The sequence below is a fragment of the Xenopus laevis genome, chromosome 2S (assembly GCF_017654675.1).
Source record: "Xenopus laevis strain J_2021 chromosome 2S, Xenopus_laevis_v10.1, whole genome shotgun sequence".
Classification (NCBI taxonomy): Eukaryota; Metazoa; Chordata; class Amphibia; order Anura; family Pipidae; genus Xenopus; species Xenopus laevis.
Genome location: NC_054374.1, coordinates 57,153,609 through 57,172,990, shown reverse-complemented (window position 1 = coordinate 57,172,990; position 19,382 = coordinate 57,153,609). Strand labels below are relative to the sequence as shown.

The 19,382-nt window shown below is 36.8% G+C and overlaps 1 protein-coding gene across 2 annotated transcripts in view; it reads left to right on the top strand.

Annotated features, from left to right (window-relative positions):
* The window catches only part of mybph.S (myosin binding protein H S homeolog), a 54,983-nt gene that overhangs the window by 27,791 nt on the left and 7,810 nt on the right, over nt 1–19,382 (top strand). For both annotated transcript variants that reach the window (XM_018248146.2, NM_001089180.1), the window contains exons 3-9: nt 233–400; nt 6,070–6,158; nt 10,274–10,469; nt 13,545–13,684; nt 14,585–14,744; nt 17,038–17,174; nt 17,807–17,993. In XM_018248146.2, the coding sequence (XP_018103635.1) occupies nt 233–400; nt 6,070–6,158; nt 10,274–10,469; nt 13,545–13,684; nt 14,585–14,744; nt 17,038–17,174; nt 17,807–17,993 (1,077 nt within the window). The remainder of the gene's footprint in view (nt 1–232; nt 401–6,069; nt 6,159–10,273; nt 10,470–13,544; nt 13,685–14,584; nt 14,745–17,037; nt 17,175–17,806; nt 17,994–19,382) is intronic.

The following is a 19,382-nucleotide window of genomic DNA, read 5'->3' as shown; positions in this document are numbered from 1 at the left end:
ACATTGCAGTTTTGTATTGCACAAAACAGCACATACTGTATGTAAAACAATGTTTAATGTAAAAAAAAACTATTTATGTAAAAATATACTTTTCTATATGCCATTGACAGTCAGATTCTCTCAGCACTTTTTCCTTTATAACTATAAAGTAAAAAGTTATAGTAAGAAAAAAAAAACCATGTAGGCCAAATTAAAAATGCTAATAAATGTTTTGTATATACTTTTGTTATAGGTCAAGAATGGATTGCTGTGAACAAAGAGCCAAGTGTTTCAACTCGCTACAAAATTCAGAATTTGAATACTGGTGATAAGGTCACTGTCCGTGTTACAGCAGTTAGCAAAGCAGGAAACAGTGCTCCAAGGGCACTTGAAAATTTTGTTCAAATTCGAGAAATTGTGGGTAAGGCACAATTCTTTTTCTGAATGGATCATTGTTTAACATGAATACATGTCAAGGTATGATGTACCCGTACATTATAACACAACTCTATAGAAATAATTACACCAAGAACACATTTTTTGGTTGGAGGGTAGGCCGCAGCACTGTTTTATTAGCATTTAAACACTACAGTGTAGTTTTTAAACAAAAATTCTCATTTTAATATCCAGAGATAAAAAGGCCGACCTCTGCTCATGCCCAGCTGCTCATGCTGATGATACTAAATTGGGCACAACTATAAGTTCCAAGCAGGATGCTGCCACTTTGCAGAGTGATTTGACTAAGTTGGAAAACTGGGCAGCAAACTGGAAAATGAGGTTCAATGTTGTTAAATGCAAGGTTATGCACTTTGGCAAAAATTAAATAAATGCAAGTTATACACTAAATGGCAGTGTGTTAGGAGTAGCCTTAAAGGACATGTAAACCTCCACAAAAATGTAAATCAGTGAACAGCTTGGATTATTTCTTGGACAAGCCTAATATCAAAAGCTATTGTGATACTAAAATATAGAGTTAGTGTATGAGTATATATAGTTTATATGAGTGTATGGAGGGGTCAGTGTGTGTATATATGGATGCTTGGTTTCATTTTGGGGGGTTGAACTTGATGGACTTTGGTCTTTTTTCAACCAGATCTAACTATGTAATGCTGTACCACACTACAACTGTGTGTCATTTGTTTCATAATACTTTAAATACAAATAGATTACTAATTATTTTACTAGTTTTATTCAAAAGACTGCAAAACAATGGAGGAGAATATGATTTTCCATCAGAGTGTTAAGGACAGACCACAGTTTTTTGGAACTTCGTCAATCTGACCTAAATTAATAATAAAAATAACTGTTCATCACCATATAAGAGATTAGCATACAATACTTTTCTGTGAGTCAGTAAAGACTGTTATTCTCCTAGGCAGCAACATCCCTGTGCCAGAAAACAGGGCACCAGTCAGATATTTAAAAAAAAACAACTGGGTATTATGCTGGGTATTTTTAATTCTGAAGATAGATTTTGTCGATTTTGGCTTCTGTAAAGTCTGAGCCAACTGCTCTTTCGAACAAATTAACATTTGCATATGCCAAAATGCTGTATACCTGGTGAAAAATTTGTCACTTGTCATCATAACTACTAAGTACAGCACTCATGAGTACTTAAAAATAAGGGCCCTTACACAAAAGTGTCTCAGAGTGCAAGCAAATTGAAGAAATTAGAGAGTATCTAGTAGCACTTGGCCTGAGCTGACAACAGTTTATAGACATCTGAGCACTCGTTCACAAGGCTGCTATCTGTATGAATGCAGGTGTCTCCACAAAGTGCTAAAAGGCAGCAGGACTTGACTGGTAGTATAATTAGGCTTGAGGCTACAACAATAACAGAAAAATTTGAGCACTTGTTGAAGAGACTGCTATTTGTGTGATTGCAGGAATCTCTACTCAGAGCAAAGAAATGTAATTAAATAGAGTGTATCTTGTAGCACTAGGTCTGAGATGACAGCCAGTGATAGACAGCAGTAGCAAGCCCTTTATTAAATTGCCCACCACAGAGGTCAAATTTGCTGGCCTATAATTGCCAGGCTGAGATCGTAATCCATTTTTAAATATTGGAATGACATCAGCTTTTCTCCAATCCATAGGTATCATACCAGATGAAAGTGAATCTGAGAAAATAAGAAATAGGGTTCACTCTAAAACTGAACTAAGCTCTCTTAAAACCCGAGGGTATATGCCATCAGGCCCAGGAGCCTTGTTTACATTAATTTTTATTAAAGCTTTATGAACCATATCCTAAGTCAGCCACTGACTAGATTGAGCTGAGCCATCAGTGCTGCTATGAAGTGAGCCTGGGAACTCATACTCCTCAATTGGATTAGTCTTAGCCTCTGCCGCTGTACACTCTTCATTTCCTTTCTTTGCCTTCCAGATTGCTGTTTTACAACATGTATTATAGTGCTTATATTCATTAAATATCATTAAATAAATTAAATTATTCTGTCCCCACAGACTTGTAGTTTTTAAATGACTTTCTCTTCTTTCCTATTAGCTTCTTTACTTTTATATTAAGCCACACAGGGTGATTCTTAGTGCTTCTACATTAACTCCTTAAGGGAATAAATTGAGAACAGTAACAATTTAATATCATTTTAAATGACAACCAATTCTGTTCTGTGTTTTTAGCTGAAAACACAATGCTCTGAAGGGCATCCCTCAAGGCACCAAAATTAGCTTTTCTGAAATTCATGGTTTTTGTTGCCCCAGTGAATATTTGTTTTTTGCACCAGCCATTAAATGATATAACATTATGGTCACTATTACTCAGGGGTTCAATGACTTGCACATTTGCTATTAGTTCTGGGTCATTTGAGATCACTAGATCCAGAATAACATTTTTTATGGTTGGCTCCTCAACAACCTGTGCCATAAAATTGTCATTCAATAAATTTATAAACGTGTTCCCATTAACTGATCTGGCATTGCTTCAGTCAATATCTGGGTAATTAAAATCCACCATTAGTATCGGTCTTGGTGCAGAAGCATTAAATTATGGCATTTCTATTTGAGAGCTTAGTGTTTTTTTTCTACTATTAGGCTTAAAACAGCTTAAAAAAGAGCAGATAAATAAAGGGACAACACCACCGGAGGTGTGCCTCTTAAAGGAGACTAGGGGGCACATTTACTTAGCTCGAGTGAAGGATTAGAATAAAAAATACTTCAAATTTCAAAGTATTTTTTTGGCTACTTCGACCATCGAATTGGCTACTTCGACCTTCAACTACGACTTCGAATCGAACGATTCGAACTAAAAATCGTTCGACTATTCGACCATTCGATAGTCTAAGTACTGTCTCTTTGACTCCCTACTTCGGCACTTTAAACCAACCGAGCTACAATATTAGCCTATGGGGACCTTACCAATAAGTTTTCTAAGCTTTTTTTGATCGAAGGAAAATCCTTTGATCGATGGATTTAAGTCCTTCGAATCGTTAGAATAGTTTTTCCTTCGATCAAAGTATTTGCGGCAAATCCTTCGACTTCGATATTCGAAGTCGAAGGATTTTACTTCGAGGGTCGAATATCGAGGGTTAATTAACCCTTGATATTCGACCCTTAGTAAATGTGCCCCTAACTCTTTTTTGAACTTTCCTTATCCTTTAAACATCCTCTAAAATGGAACCCCTATTCATTAGTGAATTCATTAGTGAATAGGCTACCAACATTCCCTAATGGCAGTCAGGGTATTTACCTGCTGTTTTTGTTTGAACAAAATTCTAGATGCTAAAGAGGTAAAGCACATATTTATACCTAAATAAATTCAGCACTAGGCCTAATGGAATCACACTTTCCATAAATGTTCAGTAATACATTGTTACATTTTGCAAAGAAATCTATTAATATCTGAAGTCTATGTCAGATTTTTAGATATATTTAAGTTGCATTTATGGCTATACCTTAACTTTGCTGGGCATAGTATATAGTTTTGATTTAGATATTTTATTTAGTTACATGTAGGAATTTAATATTTCATTCTCTTAATTCTTTATGCAGCAGGCAGCATTTACAGTCAAGAATTTGAACAGTAGTAGCAAACATGTCACATTGAAAAAGTGCCACTAAATGCAACTCATTTAGTGCTATGAGCCATATTAAGAGGCAGCACTTAAAGTTGGATAGGAAATGAGTGCCAGCTGCTGAGCATTCCAATTGTCATTTTTTAAAATGTGCCAGCATCTGTTTTAGAAGTGACATGGGATAGTATTGCAACTCTACTTTGATTTGCACACTTAACTGCATATTTGCACAGGCAATCAATGTAAGCCTGTGTAATATCTAGGTTCTAATAACCATATTTAATGAATTCTGAACCATATTAAAATCTATGCAGCCTTTTTACAGGGGTTGTTCACCTTCCAAACACTTTTTTCAGTTCAGTTGTTCACCATAAACAAATACTTTTTTCAATTGCTTTCCATCTTTTATTTTTTAACTGTTGTTCCAAATTTTAAGTTTATTGTTCCTGACTCTGGAGTTTCAGTCTAGCAGCTCAGTAATCCAGGAGCATTCTGAACTGTTACAATTTGCTACATTTAGTTGATACATTTTCAGCAGTATATGTGGGAATATTAGCAACTATTGAATCAAATCTAACAGCTGCCTTTAATGAAACTCAGGGATTCTGCTCAGCAGGGCTAAAGATAACAAATGTATCAATGAAACGTATCGATTGAAACATTAAAATAGCTGGCGATCCCCCTGCTTTAGAAAGTGAAAAATTAAACTTTACACTTCAGTATTAGAAAAATGGTCACAAATAGAAAGTTACTGGAAAAAGTCAACTTCAACAATTTGAAACCAATTGAACTGAAAAAAATGTTTTAAGGTGAACAGCCCCTTTAAGGTTTTCTTTGTGAGTAAAAGTTGTTGGTTGGGGATGTAACCTGAGTTAGTATTATAGCCAAATAACAATAATAAATAAATCGGACATATACAGTATGTTTGATATTATTCTGTGAAAGCAGACATTGTAAAATGTTGATATAGTAAGTTGCCCATGAGACTGCTATCTAGCAAACATGATCCTTATATAAAAGGCCAAGCAAGCAAAGAAAGAAGTTGGGTTTTCATCTCAGAGGTGATGTAAATTCTTTTGCATTGTCTGTTACGCAAATTTCTTTTTTTATTTCTGTCAATAAACATATTGAAACAGAAGTTGGGTTTTCATTTGGACATCAGCATCTGGAAAGATCAGATTGCTAGAACATTTTTGCATGATGTCTGTCTGCCAAAACTCCCAGTGCTTTTTTTAATTTGAAAAATATCAGAAAATTTTGCGATATGGAGAAAAATTTGTGAAATGCATTGTATTCAAAAGGTGTCAAAAAAAATTTTATGCTTAAGTTTTTTACACGACAATTTTTTCTCACTCCAACTGGAAGTCAACAGGCGTTTTTGTTGTGGTTACATTTTTGCCTTGACAACTTTTTTGTCTCAGCAACTTTATTGTCCAAATGCATTACAGTTAACGAGCATTTTTTTCTTATGGCAACTTTTTAGTTTTGGGAAAATTTTTGCCACAGTTTCAGACGAAGTGCAGAATTTCGCCGCAAATCCATGCCTGCTGAAAAAATTAGCTAATCGCTACCTTTTATATAACAATATTTTAAGAGCAGTAACAAAAGAAAGATAAAGAATGGTGTTTGTTCTGCTACACACCACTGCTGTTTTTGCTGCAACTCCTTAGTTGTGAGGGTCACCAACAACGTTGTGCAGAACATTTTTAGGGGGGACTGGGCTCAAGGGATAGGTTGCATGTGTTCTTATCATGATTAGTCTTCCTATTCCATCAGAAGTGACATTCTGGTAAATGGCCTGCCTCACCTTCTGGAACAAGATCATTTAGAAAATGAAAACTGAAGTACTCAGATGGCACCCACTGAGACAAATGGATTACACACCAAATCTTTGCATATAGTGCCCTAGCTGGGATTTAACTCAGGACTGCAAGGCAGAAGTGCTACCCTCTGAACCACCTATTTATAAACAACATAAAACACAGATTTTCAAGTACCACCCTAACTGAATTGCAGCCTTAACACTGATGGCTAATAACTAATCACTATGTTTTCTTACTAGATCGTCCCAAAATCCGTCTTCCAAGGTACTTGCGTCAAACATTTGTGAAACATGTAGGAGAAGCAGTGAATCTGGTGATCCCGTTCCAGGTAATTGCTCCAAATATATGTTACAAGTATGAAAAATGTGTTTTCAGCATATTTTTGTATTATGCATATCAGTGATAGTTTGTAATTTTGTTTACTCTTTCCTAGTTAGTCTCAGTCAATACAGCCATGCAGTCTATACATGAGCATTAGGGAGCCATTCTGTGGTAGCCTATGAAGTATCTCAATCAAGAAAATCAAAAAACCTATAAACAATATACTTTTAGTAACATATTTGCATACTCACAGACAACTCAATTCCTCACTTCATCAGCTTTTGATTTGTTTGCTTCAGCTTTATTGACAACTAATACTATATACGTAGCATTACAAAGATTCCACAAGGTGGTTGCATCTGCAGACAATGATTTAAAACAAGAAACAGGGCTTCCATCTGTTTTCGTTAACTAGAACAATGTTCATGTCTTGCAATCTTCAGCAAAGTTTCTAACATATAATATCAGTTTTACTGAATACAAATTTTATAATCAAACAGCTTAGCTTTTTAGCAAAAGATATGCAGACCACTAATACAGGTGTGAGATCCGTTATCTGGAAACCCATTATCCAGAAAGTACTGGAAGGCCATTTCACACAGTGAGTTCCTTTTTCTTTGTAATAATAAAACAGTGATGTGTACTTGATCCAAACTAAGAAAATTAATCCTTTTTGGAGGCAAAACCAGCCTTTTTTTTTTTTTAATGCATCAATTATTTTTTAGATAACTGGATAACAGGTCCCATACCTGTATCAATCTTGCAGTCAGCAAATATTAAAATCTGTGGTCTGCCATATCTAACACTGAAAACAAAAAGTATTTGTCAGTCTTGGCTCAAAATCTAAGTAAAACCTTGAGTGCTTTTTCTGAGGTATGTACTTACAAGGTTTGCAGTATCTGAGCACTGATCTAGTTATGGGAATAGCCCAATTCTTTCAACTTTGGGCACTTTTTCTTGTATTTATACTGCATAGCAACATAATACTTCAAAGCATGTAGCAATATTGTATAAATGAAAAGTAAACAATAGGAGATACAGTGCATTTAAAGTGTATGCATGTGTGAGGCACAAGTAGATTCATGGTCAGTAAATATATCATAAGTAGGATTTCCACCTGTCGAGAAATTTGTCCAATTCTGGTCCACCCTCTGTGACAACTGACAGTATTACCCCAACTCTAAGGGGATTATTTATCAAAGTCCGAATTTATCTCAATATTTTCTGAAAAAATCTGCACAGATTTTTTTATCTTATTTATTAATACACTTTCCTGGGAAAAAATCTGAAAAATTCTTGAAAAATGAAATTTTCACGATTTTTTCGTATTGTTTTACCCGAGAACTCAGAATTTTGTCGAAAACTTCGGGGTATTGTCAAAAACCCAGTGCACACCAAAAAGTCCTTGGGACTTCTCCCATTGACTTATATGCAACCTCAACAGGTCTGAGATGCCAGATATTCAGATTTGGACTTTTCCCATCCTTGGGGTTTAATAAATTACGAAAAATTCGTGATTTTTTTAAACGTCAGATTTTATGAAAAATTTCATAATATTTTCATGATTTTTGCATTCGGAGTTTCGTAAATAACACTCTAAATGTCAACACTCCACCCCAATTGACATCATCTGCCCCACGCTTTTAACAACTTCACAAAACAAAGTTACTTAATAGAAAGTAAAACACAGAAACCATCTGTATTAATAAACCAGTGCTAGAGATAAATATAACATAACAACAATGCTGCCAGAGGCCTACATTGGGTAGCATTACTGCACATAATGTTATACCGCTGTGTAAACTGTGAAGGTGGAAGTTATACTAAGCATATGAAGTGCACATCACCGCATGGTAAGAATAGATATTTCTCATAGCAATAAATGCACTAATCAAATTAGTAGGTGGAACAGTCAGGACAAACAGGTTAACAATGCTGAAGGCATAAAAACATTATTAGTTTGTTGACAATTTTGTTTGTCTTCAGTTTCTTTCCTGCCTGCAAAATAACAATCAGAGCATTCACTGTATTTAAATGTATAAATAACAATTAAAATTAGAATTGATACCCATATTGGCTAACAATAAAAGTACATTGCAAGCTTTCGGAGCACCAAGGCCCCTTAGTCAGGCAAAATACAAATGAAAGCTAGAAATGCACAGCATATATTCTGTTAGATCAGATGAAAGGTATTCATGGGCAATAAATTAGGAAATTACAGATAGATAGAGATCAATTGTAGAGATAATACAATGAATTAGGGTGGGTTATGTATAAATACCAGTGTCACAAATAGGTCATGTAGACTGTAAAAATCAAACAACACTAGAGGGCATATTTATCAAGGGTCGAGTTTCGAACTAAAAAAACGTCGAAATTCAATTGCAAAAAGACCAACCGAAGTGAAGTTGAAGTTTTTTTTGGGTCGAAGAGGTCCGAATTCGGCTGAATTCTAATCGTACGATCGAAGGAATAGCTCATTTGATCGAATTTGATTCGTTTTTCCCCAAAAAAACTTTGATTTCTCAAAGTCCACCAATTGACTCCATATAGGTTCTAGGAGGTCCCCCATAGGCTAAAACAGCACTTCGGCAGGTTTAAGATGGTGAATGGTCAAAGTCGAAGTTTTAAAGAGATAGTACATGATAAATTTCGATATTCTAATTTCGACATTTTTTTCAAATTCAAATCGAAGTTGGACTATTCCCTAGTCGAAGTACACAAAAAAATAGCTCGAAATTCGAAGTTTTTAACTTAGAAAATTCACTTCGACCCTTGATAAATCTGCCCCATGGTCTGTCACTCGCCTTACTCACAGGTTATAAACTGATTATAATCAGGCACCAAAACTGCCAAACATAATTATAAACTTAAAAAGTGCTGTCACAGGAATCAGCCACGAAATGTTGGGTGGCCTACTGGGACCTTCTGGGCCCATCTCATGTCCGTAACTGCTCACTGCACATGTGCACCTCCAATTCAGACAGAAAGTGGAAACCAGTGGAATGGCCAGTACCAAAACCTTATAACCAGGGGAGTTGACAGGTATACTTCACCAGTGTCAACACAAACTGAACAACACTCACAGCACTCACATTCAAGTACATTCCAACAACAGCCATTCTTTCTCAGGCAACTAAATAAAATAAAGAGAAAGAAAAAACTAAGAAACCCAATACAGGTATGAGATCTCCATTTTAATCAAATGTGTTTTTCCCTGTAATAAGAAAACAGTTAGTTGTACTTAATCCTAACTAAAATATAGTTAATCCCAATAATTTTGGGTTTAATTGATGTTTAAATTATTATTGAGTATTCTTAAGGTAGAGACGTTCAAATCCCTTGTCTGGAAAACCAGGCCCCCAGCATTCTGGATAACAGGTCCCAATCCTGTACTTTACAATTTAGGATGTCCATTTGTACCTCTCCAGTCAAGCTGAATATTGGACATAGAATGCAACAGAATACAAACGATTGTATCACAATGGCAGTGGTGTAACTACCGGGGGAGCAGGGGGTGCAATTGGGCCAGGGCCCGCACCCCCTTAAGGCCCCCCTCCTGCAGCTCGCACGCCACGAATTCCCCCCTCCGTACTCCGTACACCAGTTCTGGGTGTACGGAGGGGGGCCCGGCTGCGTGTCGCGCCAGGGCTCGCCCCCTCTAGTTACGTTACTGCACAATGGTGTGGATGCATGCTGTCGGGACAAGGACCGCATTGGCTCAATGATGCAGTCCTTGTCCCAACAAGATTTATAAACCTTTCAAATGATATCGGTAACATCGGCCAATATGGATTGAGTCAGCAGCTTTTATCAGCCCTTGCATGGACACCGTTAGCTGGCATATGGATCTGTTTCTCCATGTAATACAGAATGGTTCATAAATGACCCCCTATTTGTTTATTATTCTTTAAACATTATAATAACATGCAATAAAACTATAGATAGGGATGCACCCGGCCGGTATTTTACCGGCCTAGCTGGCAACAAAACACCTGCCAGGGCCGCCATTATATATATATATATATATATATATATATATATATATATATATATATATATATATATATATATATATATATATATATATATATATCATTTGTTTTACCTTTCTTTTTCCAGGGGAAGCCAAGACCTCAGGTCCATTGGACTAAAAATGGACAACCTCTGGATCCTAAACATGCAAGTGTCAGAAACAGTGAGAGTGACACTATTCTTTTTATCCGAACTGCTGAGCGTAAGGATTCTGGAATATATGAACTGACAGTACAAATTGACACGCTGGAGGATAAAGCCAAGATTGAGATAAAAATTGCTGGTAAGCACTTTTGTTTGTTTTGTACTTAGATGCAATTGTAACTTTTTAAAGAAGACACAAACCACTTATTAAAAAAATCCTACCCCACATAGACCCTCCTCCAGCCTAGCTAGCTGCTACCCCGGGCAAATGCCCCTTACTTTTTACTTACCCTTCGGTGCAGATTCAGGGATCGGAGTTCATGGCAGCCATCTTCTGGGTGGCGCATGCACAGTTGTAGAAACTTCCAGGTTCGCAACAACTGCACATGCACCGAAATTGACAGAAATTGCCAAAGCAATGGAAGAAGACACAAAGTCCGGGAAGATGGCTGCCGTGAACTCCGATCCCTGAATCTGTACCGAGGGGTAAGTAAAAACTTAGCAGCATTTGCTTGGGGGAGCAGCTAGGCTGGGGGGGGGGAGGAGGGAGGGGCGTTTATGTGGGGTAGGGTTTTTTTTTAATAAGGGGTTTGTTTCTCCTTTAAGATAAGCAAGTCTCTTGGGAAAACTGAGACTTTCAACTTAAAGTTCAATTTCACCTTCATTAGAAAAAACTGTAATAATACATAAAACATGACCCTAAAACCACCAGAAATGTGTTAAAGCTTTCCATAACCTGCCAAATTTTATAAAATGGACATGGTATTTAGGGGGTGTGGTCATAAAATGGGCATGGTCAATTTCGATGTGCTACATGCGGCAGATCTTTTTGTCCCTCTGTTTTTCAAATGTCAGGAGGTATGAAAATATATTGCATAAAGCAGCCCATATGTAAAACACTGCTTAATCAAAATAAACCATATTGATAAAAATATACTTCTTTAGTAGTATGTGCCATTGGATAATGCTAAATAGAATTTTTATTTTTTTTATAAACCTGTGATTATTAACTCTGATTGCTAATTACTAAGTAGTAAGGCCAATCCCCTGGCTCATAATATTTAGTATACTTACATTTGGGCATGCATACATGTTATGCCAAGGGCATACAAAACTCTGATGCTCTAAGCCTGCAAAAGAAGGCATTTTTTCCTCTCTGCTCCATGTAAGTGCATTCAGATGGAAGCTGTACTTTTCAGTGCAGAGATGCAGAAGAGAAAGGATCTGCTTCTCTCCACCTACAGATAAAATGCACGCTGAGAGCAGTGAAGCCAATGCCCCATGTGCCCACAGTCAATGGTACATTACTCTTTAAATGGACAATAATGGAGCCAGTCAATAATGGAGCACTGTCCTTAACTCCCTCGCTTCCTATTACAGCCTGAGCTACTTTCTTGTCAGGTGATCTCTGAGGGAGCACACAGACCCCACAGATCACAATATCAATGTTCTATAGAGTATTCATTATGAAGGTATAGCTTTGCTTTAAGGCAGCTGAAGTAGGAACTTGCAAATTAGTTTACACATTTGTTAAACATCACATTTGAAAGAAATCTCTTGTAAAGAGCAATTACTTAATAGTGTTCAATCACTGCTGGGGGATTATAACAATCCTATTTTGGTCTCTATATATGATTTCTACTTACTCCAGGCAGATAAGTTACACTCACCACTTTCTAATCAAATGTGAGCTTATTTGGCAGATGGTGTGCTGACTCAATCACTCAAATAGGCACCAGTCGTTCTTAAACCGTTGACAGCAGATTGCTTATACAGTTGCTACAATAGAATCAATTTACATTTAGGATATTAATTATACATATAATGTGAGTTATACAGTAACTCTTGGGTTACAGTACTGAAACTCAGGTCCATAAACAACTTTTAAAAGGTACTTCTACTAAGCCAATTGTCATGGAACACCTCTACCCTAGGAGGAGTCACATCTCTGCTACACATGTGCAGACCTTCTGTGCATGGCCCAATAACCATACCAAGAGAAAGTGATGAACTGTTAATAATTACAGGCCAATATCTTCATTATCCCTTTTCCCTCGTATTTCTGCAGAGCTTTTTCCAGTGAAACAGCTTTAATCAACGTCATCAATGACATTAAAGCTGCTATGGCCACTTTTTATACTTAATTTTCCTGCAGCATTCGATACATTTGACAGCTCAGTCCATTCAAAGGACTTGAGATAGGATTTAGAATACATTTCTAAATGGTGTGCAAGTATTATTAGACAAGCATTGGAATTGTATTTTAACACCAACAATGGCTTGAATATTATACATTTTTATGAGACATAAAATAGTAGCCCAAGGTGCCCTTATCCTGCAAATCTCAGGAAAAGGAAGAGAACACAGAAAACAACATATCATACAAAAAATATCTAATTTAAAAAACCAAAATAGAAATCGTCCAAATGTAAAAACCTGGACCCAAATTATATGTACTGAATGAAAACCCCTTTATGCACATGTAGCACCTAAAACTAGATACAGGTATGGGATCCGTTATCTGAAAATCCGTTATCCAGAAAGCTCAGGATTATTGGAAGCCCATCTCCCATAGTCTCCATTTTAATCAATTTGAATTTGTAAAAATGATTTCCTTTTTCTCTGTAATAATAAAACAGTACCTTGTATTTGATCCCAACTAATAATTAATCTTTTTGGGTGGCAAAACCACCCTGCTGAGTTTAATTAATGTTTAAGTATTTTTTTTTACTAGATTTAAGGTATGGAGATGCAAATTACAGAAAGATAACTCATTTGGAAACCCCTAGGTTTCACATTCTAAGCATTATAAGAGGGTCTCTTATAGATTGTCATGAGAATCCCTACATATAACCACCTGCTTTGCTACCAACAGCAGATAAAATAATGCAGGAAACTAAACCCATGCTGTATATCTTACTATCAATGTGATCTTATGGAAAATTACTTTTTTTCTAGTAATCCAGGTAATGTAATCTATTATTAATTCTACCAGCAATAGTCCAGAAAGTTTAGTCTATGTTATTAAAAGAAAAGCCTGGGACAAGTAAATACATTTAAAATATACAGTTAGGGGGTGTAGACAGGGCATAATGGATGAGGTCTGAGAATAAAATACATGCTGGTCAAACACAGACCACACAGCATGATGAAAAAGTTTTACATGAATTAGATGTTGTGTAACAGCTGTAATATTAGTTTTTTCTCTTTTTAGAGCGCCCTGGGCCACCAAAGAGTATTAAGCTGCTGGATGCTTGGGGATTTAATGCAGCTTTGGAGTGGACCCCACCACTTGATGATGGAAATTCAGATATTACAGGATATACTGTGCAGAAGGCAGACAAGAAAACTGGGGTGAGGATTTATACATGTGTTCTTCTGCTCAGTGCCGAATTTAAAACTGATGCACCCCTAGGCCTATTGAACTCCCGCCCCATCACCTCAGCACACCCGACATAGCTCAAACTTCCCTCTCCTACTCCTCGCTACTACTGCTCTTTGCTGTCTGGGGTCTGGGCAGGCAGGAGATTTAAACAACTATCAAAATATCCCACCCAGTCCCCAGATTAGAAGATTAGAATTACTGTCTTGAATACAAAATTAAAAACTTGATATAGACAGTTATGGCCATTTTTATCTCTCAGTTCATCAAATCCGAAGTTAAGGTGAGGATGAAAAGTTGAGGTAAGCGATGCACAGAAAAATAAGCCATTGAAAGTATTACAACAATTAGGGCAGAGACACACACTCAGATTCGGGTAGATTAGTTGCCCAGAGACAAGTCTACTCATCTTCTGGGCGACTAATATCCCCAAACTGCCTCCCGCCGGCTAGAATGTAAATTACCAGCGGGATGGCTATCGGTGAGCTTAGTTTTCAGAAGTCACGCACAGTTGCCTCACACGGAAACCCCGGGCGACTTTGGAAAACTAATTGCTCCAAGTGCCATCCCGCCGCCGAATTAGATTCTAGCCAGCGGGCCCCAAAGAATAGGGGATTTATCGCCGAGCAACTAAATCTCCCCAAATCTGAGCATATGTCTCTGAGCATTTTCAGTTTACATTTATGGATAATATAATGAGCAGTTCTTGGCTTCCACACAGAACAGGTTTTGTCAGGTTTGCATGTTTTCTCATACAGTAGAAACTGCCATTTTAAGTTTTTCAGAGAACCAGAAAAAAGGTGTAATATCCAGTATTTACCTGTTTTGCTGGTGCTATGAACTATAAAATCACATTTGTTTTCTTTATTCAGGAATGGTTTACTGTACAAGAGCATTACCGCCAGACTAACTGCACTGTTTCAGACCTGATCATGGGAAATTCTTATTTCTTCAGAGTATTTTCAGAAAATTTGTGTGGCCTAAGTGAAAAGGCTGCAGTGACTAAAGATTGTGCTTTTATTAAGAAAACTGGTACGTTACAATCTGCTATATCTTACAATCCCAGAGTAGTCTTTGTTGTATGTCTTGTTAAGGTGTTTTTCCTGGCTCAACAATATCTTACTATTTACTATAGCACAGGGATCCCCAACCTTTAGAACCCATGAGCAAGATTCAGAAGTAAAAGGAGTTGGGGAGCTACACTAGCATGAAAAATGTTCCTAGGGTGCCAAATAAGGGCTGTGATTGGCCATTTAGTAGCCCCTCTGTGGATTGTCAACCTACATTGTGGCTCTGTTTGGCAGCACATCTGGGTTTTATGCAGCCAAAACTTGCCTCCAAGCCAGGAATTCAAAAATAAGCACCTGGTTTGAGGCCACTGGGAGCAACAGCCAAGGGATTGGAGAGTAACATGTTGCTTGCGAGTCCTGCACAATTCTCTAATGAATGTCTGTTCATAAGTGAAAGGGTTAAATAATTGTTTTTTAATTTCTGGCTTTATTTACTTACTCTTCACATTACTTACTCTTAGGGCAATGGTAGACGTGGAGATTAGTCACCAGCGAGGCCGCAACAAATCTCCTTTTCTGCAATTGACTTTTCTCCTCCAAAATTCATTATTGCAGGCAATCGAGTGAATTGCCAGTTTAATACAATTGAATCACTTTGGGCTTTCCTAATTTGCCTTGCAAGGAAACATGGGCCGATGTAGGAAAGCTGAATTGAGGAGATAAGTTACCCACAGAAGAGATTTGTCATGCAACTAATCTCCTCATCTACCATTACCCTTAATGTTACAATAGATTTAAGGGCTTAAACTAGTTTTGTGTAAATATTTGTATTTGTGTATGTATATATATATCTATAAAAATAAAAGGATAGTTCATGTCATCAAAGAGTTTCACAACAATATAGTAAAAGAAAAAGGCAGGGGGCACATAATTTGTCTATAATACTAAAAATAAATATTAGAAAAATGATAAAAAGCCATCCTGGGTGGCTTAATTGTTTGCAATCAATGAAATTGGTGCACCTGGAACAAGGTCAAATGCTGGATAGTGTTGTATCAGTTGTTACAAAGTTGGGAAGAGTTTGCTGGAATAATTATTATTGATCCATAACACTCCGATGAGGTGTGGGCTAATCAGCCCTAGCTGTGTAGCTAAGTCGGTATGGGGCTGTTTTATTAGACTGCAGTCTGTGAGTCAGAATGACGCTGCATTGGCGTGTAGTAAAATGTATAATCCAAATGCGGGTTACAGTTTCAAGACCCCCTTCACAGCCGAATAGTCACTCTGGCCACAATAAAAGTTGGATGTAATAACCCAAAGGGGGCCCCGGGTATCACCAATTCCAGCCCCAAACACAGTGAGTTTTACCGACCGTAGCAGGCTAACCGATCTGGCTCCAGACTCCTTCCCTCCAATCCAATGCGATCAATGCATGTACTTGCGCAGGTGCATTCCAGGGTCCCACAGATAACAGTGGAGGACGGGACCTCAGCTCAGCCGCACTGTATCTCAACAGCCGTTTCGCCACAAAACGTGCGTTTTGGAGTGTTATGGATCAATAATAATTAATCCAGCAAACTCCTCCCAACTTTGTAACAACTGATGCAACACTATCCAGCATTGGACCTTGTTCCAGGTGCACCAATTTCATTGATTGCAAACAATTAAGCCACCCAGGATGGCTTTTTATCAGCTACCTATTTTGAGTGGCTCAGTTCCACTTTACAAACTTTTACTTTATCATTGAATGTTTGTCAGTGGAGAGGGATCCCTCAGTCCTTGTGCAGCGCTGTTTCCTTGGTTTTTAAATGTTTTTAACCAGTTCATGGCATGGTGGTAAACAAATAAATATTGCCTTTTATTTTTACTCTCAGAATATTTTGTAATTTCATATCCAAATTAATATTGTAATGGTGAATTGGTCATTTGGAGTTGAAGTCCCATTTTTCTAATATTTATATGTACTTTTCTAAGTTGGGTGAGGACACTCCATGCAGCCTAATTCACCATTTATCTAGTTTAAAATATATCCTGTGCAAACCATTCTTAATTATAATACTATACATTTACATCACTAAGCAGTAATTATAAGTGATGACATCACTAAGGACCATTTATAAGACTATAATTTACATGTTATTCACAGGTTTTGTGTAATATATATATATATATATATATATATATATATATATATATATATATATATATATATACTGTTCATCAAGTTCAATGATGGAGAGTTGTTTTTAAACCTAAATGAACTATGTGATACTGTGATACTTCTACTATTTCTATTTTCTTCAATACATTTGTAGGAATCACTTATACACCCCCAGAGTATAAGGATCGGGATTTTGCAGAGCCACCAAAATTCACCCAGGCGCTAGCTAATAGGGCAACAACAACTGGATACAGTACTAAACTGTTCTGTTGTGTCCGTGGAAGCCCAAAGGTAAGACAATACATAAGTTAATGGCGGCTTAAAAGGGAAATATATCCGTCTTTTTAACACAATCTCATTCAGATGGGGTCATGTAGAAAAAGTGCATAAGAACTATGTATTTTGGAACTTGAAGTCCCTCTGATTTTGATGGGGGTACACAGATTCTCTGTAAAGCAGAATCATCACTTCAGCCTAAAACTCCATAGCTGTATCCCCAAAATCCAACAGGGACTGGGAATGGTTCTTATGAGTCAGGGATAAACTATCATGGTTTCCTTTTAACCTGTGGATTCATGCATGTCTAGTTAAAAAACACAAACATTTATATTTATTTTTTGGTAGTAGAACGGGGAGAACGATATAAGCCTGAGGGTAGCAGTGGTTTCTTATTTCAACAGAAAATTAAAAAGGCCTTATTTACATTTTGTTAGTCACAGATATATGAAAATATAACGGTTTGAAATTCAATGCCAAATCCCTTTTTTATGTTATGTCTGGTGAACTTTTGTAATATACTTAAACATTTGTGTTTTCTTAACACTGAGGTAGATATGTATCTACATATGTATTTGTAACAAGCTACAAAAAAAATATATATGTTTATTTTAAAAGAAAACCTTTTTTTTTTTTATATTTTTCAGCCCAAAATTGTGTGGCTAAAGAATCAAATGGAAATTAGAGAGGACCCTAAATTCCGGTGCCTTGTTAATCAGGGAGTCTGCTCTCTTGAAATTCGCAAGCCCTGTCCTTTTGATGGTGGAGTTTACACCTGTAAAGCAATCAACTCATTAGGGGAAGCAAGTGTAGACTGCAGACTTGATGTCAGAGGTATGTAGTACAATCTATGATGTGAGTTTTATGAATAAGAAACTGTGAAGAAATTATCATGGATAAATGGATAAGATGTTGAATCTGGTAAACTGCATCTGCACATGTATCATGAGTAGACTTCAGTAAATCATCAGAAAGATGTATCCGATTTATGGTAAAGGCCCTACAAATTATTGCCTGGTTCCAAAGGAGACAGGAAATCCTACTCACATACAGTGGTGCAAGTAAGCAAGGACACAAATGGAGATCATACAAATAATGTTTGATATGACTGAGAAAGTTTTGGCTCAGCTTGAGGTTTCTAAGTCTTTAATATGTCATGAATTCAAAATTACTGACCAACTGCTGCAATCTATAAGGGCCTGTCAAAAAAGGGCCAAAAACATTGGAATATAGCCCCCAGCTCAAAAGGGCACATATATCAAGTCCAAAAATATATTCCAAAGCATTCTTTCAAAGTTTAAAAAGTTATTCTTTATTCAGCATAAATATTAAAAAATAGGCATACAGACTAATTGATGTTCCGCCTTACGCGTTTCGTACCCACTGGCACTTATTCATAGGCATAACTATTGTTCCATTTGGTATTTACATTGTTTTTTGGGGAGAATACCTGATCCAGAATATATGGCAGTGATCTCTATGTGAAATTGTTTGAATCAGGCACCCCAACATATTTACTGTAAAGTTTACTTGATGTATTTCATGATGTTAAATGTATGGAGTAGAGGCAAAAAATAATGACAATATGACCAAAATGAGAAATATGTACGTTGCTTTAAGAATAGATGTGAGGTGGCAACACGTGATTGTTTTTAACTTTTGGGGAGGGATCTCCTGGGGTAATCTTGTGACCAAATGGAACAATAGTTATGCCTATGAATAAGTGCCAGTGGGTAGGAAACGCATAAGGCGGAACATCAATTGGTCTGTATGCCTATTTTTTAATATTTATGCTGAATAAAGAATAATTTTTTAAACTTTGAAAGAATGCTTTGGAATATATTTTTGGACTTGATTTAATATGTCATGGTCAAGGTTTATGGAAACAGAACAATGTGTAACCCCGTATCTTTGTCTTCCCGTTCTTGGTGCTTTTTCCAGTACTCGCTAACACTCACAATCATGGCAATTCATAAGTTACATAATACATTGTTGCTTAGGTTTGAAAAAGACACTAGTCAATCAAGTACGTCTACAGGCCACCTACAGTAGGCAAAATTAATATATTTAATTTATTAATAAATGTGTTGATTATCCTTTTCCATCTCCTCCCATACACACTTTTATTATTGGTGATTGCCAATACAAATCCAAATATGTGCTACAAAAAGTAAGTATGGTGGTCTGATGTTTCTGTGCCCAAAAACCTGTGAGTGGGTACTA